Source organism: Buceros rhinoceros, unplaced genomic scaffold (assembly GCF_000710305.1).
Source record: "Buceros rhinoceros silvestris isolate BGI_N320 unplaced genomic scaffold, ASM71030v1 scaffold25320, whole genome shotgun sequence".
In the NCBI taxonomy this organism is placed as follows: Eukaryota; Metazoa; Chordata; class Aves; order Bucerotiformes; family Bucerotidae; genus Buceros; species Buceros rhinoceros.
This window is the reverse complement of record NW_010388254.1, coordinates 5095-17886: the sequence shown is the minus strand read 5'-3', so window position 1 is coordinate 17886 and position 12792 is coordinate 5095. Positions and strand designations below refer to the sequence as shown.

At 46.2% G+C, this 12792-nt stretch overlaps 1 protein-coding gene across 1 annotated transcript; it reads left to right on the top strand.

Annotated features, from left to right (window-relative positions):
- Positions 1 to 681: 681 nt before the first annotated feature.
- LOC104501536 (chromosome unknown open reading frame, human C6orf106) lies at positions 682 to 10008 on the top strand (the record flags this gene model as incomplete). Its single annotated transcript, XM_010145361.1, has 2 exons — positions 682 to 1029; positions 9464 to 10008. Coding segments are annotated over 2 exons (384 nt in total), but the record flags the coding sequence as incomplete, so codon positions are not given.
- Positions 10009 to 12792: the final 2784 nt, after the last annotated feature.

The following is a 12792-nucleotide window of genomic DNA, read 5'->3' as shown; positions in this document are numbered from 1 at the left end:
TTAGATCTGCTGAGAGGAGATAAGGTATTGCTGCTGTTCTTCCTAACTCTCCTTCTGTGTGCAGCCAAACAAAACTGGAGCAGATTTAATGGAGAGGTGGAAAAAAAAGGCACTAAAACTGAATTTGGACAGATACCAAGAGATGCGTTTATGTAAATAGGCCAGAATGTTTGCATGAAGTGTAAGTGAAATGGTAAGTAAAATAACAGTCTTATCTGTACAAGAGACAGACATACATTAGGTAAGAACTGTAAATACATTTATTATTCCGACCAGTAGTGCGCAAATTCATGTAATCGTCCTCCAAGCCCGGGTATCTCATCCACCTACTCTGAGTGTTTGGGAACTGGAAGGGAGATATTTTGCAGTAGTTGTCATAAACATAATTACCTTCTAAGTCACCCTTTTGTTGTTTTAACAGTCAAACCTTTCAAAGCTAAACAAAAAACATTGCCTTGCCTTTCCTATCAGAGTAGAAGATTGGCAGTGATATCTCCTGGCTCTCATTTCGGTCTTGCTGCATAGCAGTGGATGAAGTCATTTAAGGTTTTCTCTTTTCAGTGCACCGTATAGATATCTGCTTTATGGACCATCAGCATTTTCTTGCTGTTATAAAGGATGGAAGGATGTTCGTCTCCTTCTGCCCCCTTCCTCACAAACTCCATCCAGTGACAACACAAGTGTCTCTCTTTCTCCACAGATGTCATCTGGGTGATCCTCAGCGTGGAAGTTGGAGGACTTCTAGGTGTAACACAGCAGCTGTCATCCTTTGAAACAGAGTTCAACACGCAACCGCATCGCAAGGTAGAAGGAAACTTTAACCCATTCGCCTCTCCGCAGAAGAACAGGCAACCAGATGAAAACAACCTAAAAGACCCTGGGGGTTCCGAGCTAGGCACAATCAGCAAAAACACATGGGGGCCTGCTCCTGACCAAATCGAACAAGATCAGAATGGACTGTCACAAAACTCTGTAAATCTCTCCCCCAGCAGTCACTCGAACAACTTGTCGGTAGTGACGTACAGTAAGGTAGGTGCCCTGGGAGAACAGGAGAATGGGTAGGTGAGGAGACTGGGATGAGTGTACTAGTTCTTCGTTACAAACTGCAAAGCCCTTCCCTTCTGCTTCTGCCAGACCTGCTAAGGAAGGTTTTGAATCTGACTGTCTGACTCTGCCAACTCCTCATGTTATATTAAAATATTTTGCCTCTGATAGACTCTGCCAGATCCACCTTTTTGTTTTTTGCTTCAAGTTCTTCTTAAAATTCATATAATCTTGTCTGGGTGCTGTAACTTTTAGTAGCTGGAGCCTGCTCCAGTTGCGTGTGCAAATAAGTCAAAATATCTCTCTAGATGTGCTCCTGAGTTTTACATCATTTTGAAAAGAGGAAAAAAAAATAACCACACCCCCAAAACCTAAGATTAACCAGAAAACTTCTTTTTAGCTGGTGTGGGAAAACTACAGAGCTCAATATTTTGATCCCAGACGCTCTCTGTCAGGAACAGTCAATCAAAGGGCTGTTCCTGTCTGTGTCCTTGTCTTGTTTATAACTGTAGGTGACTTTTAAATTATCTTCACTTTAAATCTCTCTCAAAAGCTTGCTTGGTGGATGCTATATGAGTCTGAGTGATATTTTGACTGTTCTTATTTGCTTGTGTGTGAAAAATGAATCGCAGGATTATTTACAATTCAGAATCCACCTGTTAATGCAGCCAGTATGTGTAGGTGTGTACTGTCGTATGTCAAACTAGTTTGATTTTTAAAATCCTTTAAAAACGCTTTACTGTACTTTAAGCAGGCTGTCTAGGACAATAACACTTGGTTGCTGAATGACTTAATAAAGCCCTAATGTTAGTTCACCTACAGCACTTTAGTTCCTAACTGGATGAACTGCCTGTCCTCCACCAGTGGATCATATTTTAGTGACCTACTTTGCACCAGGACTATGCATTTTTTACTGATGGCATGCGCGGGGTTAATGGTTTAACAGACTACCCATCACCCTTTTTGTGTTTCGCACCCCAAACATAAATTGCTATAAACTGTATTGGCTCCTGCTTCAAGATTCTCGCTCGCTAGAAGCCAAATGGATGGCTTAGGAAATGATTCAGAAATAAAGCCTTTCACCTCTGGGTTCAGATACAGCCTGAGCAGTATGACTGAAAGGCCGGTCGTGTGGGGATGGTGGTGCTCCCTGAGGAGACGGGTCCCTGTCTGGCTGCAGAGGTGTCTGTGGACTCATACAGCTGTTCTGCACCAGCTCTGTCTCGGGTGCTTCAGGTGGGGAGTGCCGCTCTGAGGCTACCTCTTGCGTGTATCCCAGAAAGACTGGTTACAGCCCCATCTATCAGCTGAGGACAAAGCACATCATTCCTAAGTCCAGCTCTGGTGAGGTGGTGCGTGTAGCGAAGCCTGTCAGAGCTACAGGACCAGGTTGATTTAGGTGGAGGAACTCGGCTCCACTTTGGTGGTCAGCTTTCGGCAGGAAGTGACTTTTTTTTTCCTTGTGTCTGTTTTTGGAGGGCAGAGCTTGGCAGTTGCTTTGTTGATTTGTACTTCCAGGTGGATGGATGTGGTATGCACTGCTGCGACAGTCCCAGAGTAGAAATGCTGGATGTGGGGTTTTGGCAGTAACGTGCCCTTCAGTTGTTGCTGGGTCTCTCCCTGTGGTTCATATCTCATCCTTCCTGGTGAGAGGAAAGTGGCGGGGGCACTGGGTGGTAAAGGGTACCATCGGACTCCTGGCCGAGGAGTGGATGCTGAGAATGTAGGTAAGAAACCAGTACCTACTGGAGGTGCAGAGGACATAGCAAAGGTCAGCCACATGTGGAAAAGAAAAGCCGAGACGGAGGGCAAAGCCCTACCAGAGGGGATTCCCCTAAACATAAGAGAGCTGGTTTAGCTGGTAACCCAAAGTTCAGGATCAGTCCTGACGAGCTGCGAGCCATTATAACCAAACCTCAGATGTAGGGTAGATGAACTTCCTCCCTTTTTCCTGTGTTGTTGTTTTGGTTTGGGGTTTGTTTTCTTTTTATATTTACAGAATATTCTTGGGTGGATGTGAGGTGGATTATCTGAGATAGAAGCAGGAATTCTGTTTCTTGCTTGTTTCAGAAGGGATAACTTTATGGTCCTTTTTGGAGATGGGGTGGGATATGTGAAAATTCACAAGTTTTTTGAGGTTTTTTTGCCTCTGCTACAGTGTTTCTACTTGTGACATGATAAAACAAATTAGCTTTTTCTTTGTAAGGTAGGTCTGGAGATCAGAGTCCTCTTCCAGCCTTGTCCTTGCTGTCCAACGCAGGAGATACTCAGCCATGGATTTGGTGTTCACATGGGAACAATCTGTTTCTGTAGGTGTGACACTCTAGATGCTTGGTCTCCTTTAAATCAGCCAGGTGACTGTGCTCACCCTCCCTGGCGCAGCTCTAGCACTGTTGCTTGCCACCTTCTGCAGTCTGGAAGAGAAGACGGGTGTTTTTTGCTCTTAAAAGGGGTAATGTATAAGCGGTTTTCCCAGCTGGGGACACCGCTGAAGCGGAAAAGGGCTTATTGGAGGTGATGGCCGAAGTATTAAAGTCCTTGATCAGCAGATGGTGTTCCAGTACCTGTTTGGAAAAGCTCTGTCTGGCCCATCTTTCCCACTTCCCCAGAGACTTGAGGGGAAAAGAAAACGACTGCATCGGGAGCTGTTGTCTTGTGATCAAATATTGATGTGAAAGGCTTTATTTCAAGTTTTAGGAGCAGACAAAAGAGTGCTGTGGGTTGGTAATGTAGCTGCACATCAAGATTCCTGGATTTTACTTGTCTTGGGCAGAATATCTAATATTTCTGTCTGCTTTCATGTACTGGGAAAACAAGAGTGAATCGCTAGTCAGGTTTGATACCGTTTGGTGAGATACAGCGAAGGGGTTGGGTGAGGTCTAGTTAAGGTGTTCAGAAGGGCCTATGTCCCGTACTTAGAAGTAAAATAAGCCCTTTAATATTTCTCAGATCACTGTGGAGGCTGCCTCTCTGCCAAGGGATCGTGGAGAGCCCCAGTCATGCAGTTGCATGAGACCATGAAGTCTTTGAGGTAAAGCTAGCAGTTTCTGGCCTCTGCAGCTGTAAAACATACTGGAAGCTGCCAGCCCTTGTCTGTACTCATTTTCCCTTCGGTGCAGCGGAGCAGGTATCACTTGTCCTGTGAAATTCCCCAGTGGAGTCTGTATCTCAGTGACACTGCCATGCCATCTGCTGCGGGATTAGACAAGTCTATCAGTGTTCCACACGTGGAAACATTCAAAATGCTTTTATACAGCAGCACAGAGTACCTGGTTTGGATGCTCTGCTCAGTGGAACAAACTTTCCTGGAAAAAAAAAAGAAGAAACCAAACAAAACAAGATTCTGAATTTCCTCTAAGCAGATAAGACGAAACCTGTGGTGTGGTGGAAGCAAACCGAGTGCAATCTCTATCCCTGTTGTAGACCCCTTCCCTGGGTCTGCCCTGTTCCCCTTCTCAGATCAGCTGCTGGAAGTTTCTGATCAGGGTCTGTGGTCAGGGAGCTGCTTTAAGCATGTTGTTATTCTGTCTATTTCCAGCGGAGTTTTTGCGTGTTCCTAGAATTAAAGATGTGCTTAAGCGCAGGATAGGATGCTTATCTCGGCATAGGGATGAGCTGTATTAGAGTCCAGATATACCCCTGCATGGGTATTTTATTCTCCTCTTTGGCAATCGCTTTCTCTCTATCCTGGAGAGATGAGGCTAATACAGCTTCCTTCTCTTTACTCGCTCCTGTCTCATAGCAACACTGTCGAGGTCACTGCTGCTCTCTTGTGACAGCCTTTTGCATTAAAAGCACAAGATGCAGTCTGCAGTGCCTGGGGAATCAGGGTTACATTTCTTAGCAAAGGAAAGAACTGTCCAGGTTTAAATGTCTGTGAAGATTCAAAGAACATAGCCATACACTGACGTGCAGATTGTACTTGTCACGTATAGGTAAAATATATGTCTCTCTCTAAATCTGTTGCCCATATGAATTGAGGAAGTGCTGCTTTCTGTGCAGTGCAGAAAACTGCCACGTAGAAGTTCTGATTCTGCAAAGACTGGCCCTTACGGAACAAGTGGCATGGTCACCGCCATAGCACAGGGTGTCCTCCAGCTTGTGTCAATTGGTTCTGTTTGTTATTGGTGCTACTCTTAAAAGCCCAGTGAAATATAAACGTATTTGGAGTTCACAAAATTAAAATCTTAACACCTTTTTTGCTGCTGTATTTTTGCTCCCCGTCTTCATTCACTGCGGAGCTGAACTCTGGTCCATGCTACCTGACAGCTTTCTGTTCATGAGAGGAAACCAAACCTCTCCTTGTCCGTAGAGCCTTTAACTGGCTTCCCCTCCTTGAGTTTAACAGTTGCTGCTTCTTCTAGATTTATGCTTCTTCCAAACCAAGGAGCTTCAATTCATGTATTTTTGGAGAAGCTGTAAACTTTAGACTGAAATTTTTCCACTGGAAACTCTTTGGGTACCAAACTGTATTTGTGGGTGAGGAAGATGCCCCAGAAATGTTTGCTTCTGTGAAGAAGAGAAGCTTCTTCCATCCTGGTATCTGGACTTCGAACTGGGCTAGTGACCACCTTGTTAAATTAATTTAGGATGAGGTGGGAGAACAGTGGACTTGAAACTACCATAGCTACTCTGACAGCCCCGCTGCTGCACAGCATCTGCAGGCTGAGCTGGTGTTGCATGAGCTGGTTTGCTTCTCTGGTGAAAGACTAATGTGTTTGGATGCCGCGTGTTAGCTCGTCCACAAAACCTGACAGTCCATGTGCTTTAGGACTGCAGAAAATGGGAGAGAGACTGATTTTAGCTTACCCCTGCTCCACTGCAGCCCAGCAGAGTTCCCCTCTTCTTTTATCCCTGTGGACTAAAAGCACGCCACGCCGTTGATTAAGTTCCAAGAGCTGAGTTGATGCATGGTAACTCGACCTGAGCCCTCCTGTCCCTGTGGGCATCTAAAGCAGCCCTACCAGCGGCTGCATGCCGAGGAGGTTCTCAGCTCACGCCATGTTTGCAGAGCATGCATGGATAAAAAAACCTGCTCAAGACCTCGCTCTTCTGTTTGTGTTCAGTTTACGTAAGTTAGTTGAGAACTCTGCGTAGTTTGGGGAAGCGCTGACTAGGAGCGGCCCAGGAGGGGACGAGGAAACGGGGACTTGTAGCGTTGTCTGATGCTACTGTCAGTGTACACTGGAGACTCCTGTATCACTGTGCACCAGACCCTGTCTCTGGAAGCGTACCTGTTACTGATCTCGCCTCGGTCACAAGGTGAAATAAAGATAGCTCTGTGAAAGCCTGTGTGGTGATGGTTTCTGACAGATAACGTCATCTTCCCTTTATTTCTAGCCCAGGTGCCTTCGTGTAAAGAGCTCGGTTTTTCCCAAGGCCTTTCACTTCCCAAAATGTTTCAATTCCCTTCTAGATACAGAAGTCAAATGACAATTTATACCAATAATTTTCACGTAGAGGATTTTCTTGAAAAAACCCATGGTTCTCTGTCCTCAGTACTCATCTCTGAGGGCCTCCGGTGTGCTCTGACTAGTAAGTTAGTGACTACTTCTGTGTAAGACACGGGAAGAACTGAAAGTGAATTTGCAAAGCTGCAGCTGAGCTTTTCACAAGACAGCGATCTCGTTCTGAGAGTAGAAGAGAATTCACCCAAAATAGCGTGATTGATTCTTCAGCTGAAATAGCTCCAAAACTGCAGTTCTGTGCAGAATTATTTTTTGCTTGTTTATGATGTAAAATATTGCGTACAAAGGGTGCTTATTCCTGGGAATGTCGTGTAACGGGGTTTGGTATTTGCAGGAGTGACTGAAGTGTTCAGGTATCATGACACTGCTGCATTGTGTACGTTGAATACCTGTAATGAAACAATTGCTCTGCAGAGAGCTCTTGTCTTCCTGAGGAAGAAGAAAATCAGTGTTTAAAAAAAAAAAATCATCCTTTCACCAAGGGGAGTAAGAGTTTCTTGCTCAGGGTCTGATGTTACACTGATGTTACACAAGTCCATACTTGATCTTAAAGAAAAGAACTAAGTGTGTTCTAATATTGTAAGTCCTCATGTCCACTAATAAACCTGACAGTTAAGTGACCTGCAGTGGAGAGTGGCAATCCCCAAAGCAAAGGTTTGGGGCTTTTTCTTCACATTGAAATTCATGGCACCAGGAGAAGATGCCCTTGGTGACAGATCTGGGGCTGTTCCTGGGATTGCCAGTGAGAGCAGCTCACCTACGGACGGCAGCCCGAGAAGCGCAGCGTAGCGCATGGTACAAAGCCGTATGTCCTGGTAATCTGATGCTCTGGAGGTGAGCTAAATTCTGCTTTTAATTAACACATGATAAGCATAATTGCATAGCTCTAAATTAGATGCTACGGAGAACAGTATCTGAAGGTCTGGAGGGTTTCCCTGAAAATAAGGTTAATGGCCTCTTCACGGAGTCTTTCTGCATACAAAGAGGCTAATGAACTGTTCTCACTGTTCTCATCTCCGTCTGGAGCTGCAGACTCTGGACTGAGCTCTCAGTAACTCAGATGCTAATTCTTCTACGCTCACGGCACACACAGGTTCAATCCACCAGTTTTCACCTGTGAGGCACAGGAGCGGTTCCCGGTGGGCTGTGTGTGCCCCAGCAGTGGGGCTGGGAGTGCTGGTGTGAAACCGCTCTGAGTGCTCTCCACGGGCAGTGGGTCTGTAGAGGTGGTCAGCAACAAATCCCCCTTTCCTTCTGTAGGGCAGTACGTTAACCCACGTGAGGTGAGACTGCTCAGGACCTTCCTTTTATATATTGTTTTCCTTCGGTGTCCATTGGGGGTTTGGTGCGCCTGTTCACAAGATTTTACTGTTTCTCTTATGCTGTTCCCATTCCCCCTGTATCTCCTATATCCCCCTTTCCCAGCAACTGTACTTTTCAGAAATGTTGAATATCTCGGTCTCTTGAGCTTGGTGGGATCTTCTCTTTCCTGCGGTGCTGGAATCTGCTGCCTATTCGCTGTTGAAAAGCTTGCTGTACAAACAGGGAATGCAGCATGTTCCTGGGGTAGAAGCATGTTTGTTTTTCCATCACTTGCCTGTATTTCTGTCTGCGAACAGCAATTTCCAAGTTTCCAGTCTCCCACACTTCCCACGCAGTTCAGGAGATGTCCTGTTCAGTTGTCTGCTCCTCCTCCTCCTGAGTTGAATTCTGAGAGCTGCTTCATTTTACCAGTGTCTTGTATTTTGCCACCTGATAGATCCTGAAGATTTCACTTCTTCTCACCAGCTGTAGTGAGATTGCAGGCTCCTCGCGGCACTTCCTGTATAACCTGGATACACAACAGAGCTCTTGGCCTTTTGCAGCTGGGCTTAGGCTAATGAAGTTGGTAGTTCCTGTATACGAGTCATGTTGAAGACTCGTTGCTTGGTGACTCACACAGCGAGGTGGTTGTAGGAGAACATGCAGGAAACGGCATTTGCTTTGAGATCTGCACTGTTAAAGGCAAAATGGTGAAAACCAAAGCCAGAGCTTCGCATAAAGACCAAGAATGGCTTTGTGCTAACCAGGCTTTGCTGGGACAAAGCTCTGTTAAAAAAGAAAAATTTTGCATAATGATCTTCCAACTTGAAATATAATAATAATAATGAGCTTTTCTCCACTGTATCACTTCTGACCTTAGTGTGTGTCTGCATCTTACGGGAGGACTTTGTGTGTGCTTTGAACCTTGGTCAAACTCTCTGTCCCTGTGACTGGGGAGATCTCTTGCCTGCCTGTTGGTCGCTTTTTTGATCTGCCTGATGAAACCCTGGGTAGCTTCGAACAATAGAAGTTACGGAAAGGAGTTCCTGTTAATCTGAGACCTGTTACTAGATCTGTTGGTTTGGTGACTCACTGCAGGATGTGAAGGAGGGAGAATGGCTTCTGTAGTCAGCATTTTTATCTTTTGGTTAAATGTTGTGGCTGATTTTCACTTGAGGAAAGTGTTTATTGTTCTCCTGAGAGTGCAAAAGTGGGACTTGTGGGAATGTGGATTTCCAAATCTTGGATTTTATTTTTTTTTTCCTTAAATAGAATCTTCTACCAATTCCAGCCTCTTACAACAGCTCGCTGTGATCTCTAGACTAGGCTTGTGACACTGCAGGTGCTTGGCCTCGCAGGTATCATAGCATCTGCAGGGGATTTTTCCTCTGCTGTAGACAATACAGGTTTGTGGCCCTGTAACACCTGGCTGTTCCCTGGCCTAAATAACACCCAAAAGAGGTAAGCCAGTCACATCTCTCATTGCCGGAGTCAGCAGCCACCAGCATCAAAACCTGCATTTTGTCAGCAGGGGTCCCGCTGGCGGGTGCTGGGTCACGCTGGGGCGGGGTGGTCAGTGGTGGAGATGGGCGCTGATCCGGTGTGTTTCTTGCCTATTGAATTTGATTATGTCTCCAACTTTCTTGCAGGGTTTCCACGGTCCTTATCCCTTCGGACAGTCTTAAAACACAAAAACACAAAACGGGTATCGTCAAGAGGAGAATATAACAAAGAACTGACTTTTGGGGAAGGGAGGGGGATACATGTGGCAGACAGACACAACGTGGACCCCCCTCTTCTCTGCCTCCGTGTTCTGGATAAAGAAGAGAAAACAAAAGCCCAGTAACTTAAGACTAGCTGGTTCCAGAGGAAAATACAAAACCTACGTATGCATGTGTGAATGCTGGATTTCAGGAGTGTTGTTAAATGCTATGAGAAAGAAAATATACCGACACCACGGGGTTTTTGTAGACTCATTCTCACATATAATTAGGTAGCTTAAAGAGAAGTTTAAGAAATGAAAAAGCCATCTTTAAAAAAAAATATTTTGCCTACAGAGAGGTTGTAGCTTGAGCAAATGTTTAATTTCTGTTTGTTTCTTGTTGATATTTTTTTAAATGAGGGACAGCGTGCATTTTTACGGAACTGTCATGGTTTGCTTGCTACCGAATGGCAATTTGCTTAGTGTCTTCTGGGGTTTGTGCAGTGACTTCTTTTTGTTGGACGTTTTTTAATGACAGGTTGGGTCCTCACCCAGCTCTGCATTTTTAATATCATCTGCTGGTTTTAGTTACCAACTTTTTAATCTTCTTTTCTTTTGTTTTATTTCCTTTTGGTTGGTGTTGCTGTTCATTGTCCTGCATGTCATCACAAGCCATGCTGAGGCCCAGGTCTTGGCATCAAAGCAGGTGAGAGAGACTCTGGGACCTCTAGGATAACGCAGAGGGCTCGTTTCCCTTCCCTCTGTCCATGAAGTGCACACAAATACACCCCCTTGTTGATAAGAAACAGATCTGTTGAAGTTCCAGAGCTGTCCTACATGGTTAGCATTTTAAAATACCTTTTGTTAACTCGATGTACAGTAGCTGTGCCTAGAGCAACCAGCAAGCATATCAGTCTTGTGCCAAGAGGAAACTCTTTCTGTAGCTGTAATTCACTTGGTAGTAGTCGCAGAGCTTTACAGAAGTCATGTCCTTTTCATTTTGAATCTCCCACCCCTCTCTTCTAGAGTATGAGTTTGCATTATTTCTCCTGTGATAAAGTATTAGTGTAGAGGCTCTTGTTTGCGTTCTGTAATGCCGAGCAAGCGTTAGCATCGTCAGCTGGATCCCGCTCTGTCGCCTTGTATTCATTCGCCTTTATCGTCCTGGCTTGTAGCATCGTTGAGGCTCTTACCTTCTGAATGGGCTCTCTAGGGCTTGGTATCGGAGGAGGAATTGCCTCTCTAAAGATTGGGGTTGCTCTGCTGTTCCTTTAATGTGTTTTCTTCCTGCTATGGATTGGGAAGCCCAGCGTGAGGAGAGGGAGAATGGCCTCAAGTGCTGTGGTGGATTTCTAAAGTGCTGCATCACCACAGATCCTGCCGAAGGGGAGCAAGGTGGGGGAATGTTGTCATCTTCAGAAATGTGAACAAGGCTGGAACAGCTGTCTGCCAAAGATAGAGGAGCATGCAAAGCTCCCACTACCTTCTTCCAGACCTTTCCAGTGAAGATCCTTGTTCTTCTTGGAGCAGAGCTTGCTGCACAGTGCGTGGCTTGACACTGATTGCTCTTGACTAGTTGTGTTTTCCTGGTTGGTTTTGAACAGAGGATTCATTTTTGTTGCAGCTACCAAGGACTCTCTTATCTTAGTGCATACAGACGGGTCTTGTGGAGGACAGGAGGAGTTTCTTGTATCCAACAGAGGAAGCACTGGCCAATAGATTTTTGTTTGGACTTCAGAGGTTCAGTTGTTAAAGGTCACTTTTATCTGCAGTCTCCCTTCAAAAAGCTGTTTGCTGGGAGAAACAAGTAAAATGTAAGAAACTATCTGCGTGGAAGAGGTACTGGAGCCATTTGGACTGGCCGTGAGGTGAGCTCCTGGCTCTGTCTCGGCAGCTTGCTGAAGCTGGGTGCCTGTCAGATCCAGAATGAACTAGGGAAGGTGCTGTTGCACCCCTCGGCGCAGCCGTCAGGTTCGGTTCTTGTCCTGTACCAGCATCGTGGATCAGCTCTCTCCTCCTAGCATCAGTCCAGGGACCGATTTGCAGCGCTGTGGTGGAGCGTGGGCAGGTGGATTCTTTCTTTGCTCCCTCCTTGCCAAGCGTGTGTGACAAGCTCTGAAGGCATAAACAGGGACCTGGCCATCACAGCTATTGCAGACCTGCTGCTTCCCTCCTGAAGATGTTCAAAACGCTGGAGGCTGCTGTTTGTCCAAGTGACAAGGTGATTCCTTATCTGTCCTGGGTTCAACTTATCTTTTTTAGCACACTCTATCAGCTGTCTCGGGGAAGGGGGAAAAATTACCATCCGAGTCTGTGTTCCAGCAGGTGCTGCAGCCTTTGCTTTGTGTCACCCCAGGCAGCCCTTGAACTTGGACACCCCCACGCTGGCTCTCCTCTGCTCCCAGCACGTGTGCTCTTCCCGTATGTAACGGCTGCCACGTCTGTGTTCCTGTGCTCCTCCTAAGCCCAAATCGTCCTTTTCCTGAAAAAAACAACCTGCATGCACCCCACCTAGTTATGTGCTTTCCCACTCAGAAGGCATACTTGTTCTGCACAAGCTTGAGTTCTCTCTCTCTCCAGTGTTTTCAGCCCGTGGTGTCCTTGTGATGAGGGTCACTTACTCCAGGGTGTGAGGAAGGGCAGGGCCGCATCCAAGCTGCTGCAGATACCAGCAGCCTCTTGCTGCTCGTGTGCCCAGGAGCCGGGTGTGAGCACTCTTGTCCGTGGGGTCGATCTCCACAGGCGATCACACAGAGCTCTGGACGCGGTGAGGGTCGGGGTTTTAACCTGGCTGTGACGGTGGAAGAATGTTTAAATTAGTGGTTGCTCTACCTCTGGGTTTTTTTCTCGAGTAAAAACTTCCACGAGGCCAAAGGCGGTTTTATCTCCGCTTGTTCCTTGGAGCTTAGTGGTGCAGCCAGCCCTCAAATTGCTCTTGCTGTCAGGTTTCCAGCCTTTAAATTAGGGGGATTTGAGGTGTGTTCAGCAAAGCTCTTCCCAGGTGACTTCAGGGCACTGTGATTTGGTTTCTGTAGGGCTGATGGATTCAAACTCACAGAGCCTTAACGTCAGATACAGGACACCAGTGGCCTGGTTTTTCCAAGTGCTGGCTGCCAAATGTTCTGGTGAGCCTGGAGCGTGTGCGCTGGCTCGGATAACCCGTGCGAGTTATGCATGCAGAACTCGGGCCGGTTAGAAATGGAAATCCTCACTGGGCTGAGATGGGTGGACCAGTAAAGAGGCTATTAGTCCAGCGAGGCTGCTGTTCCTGATGGG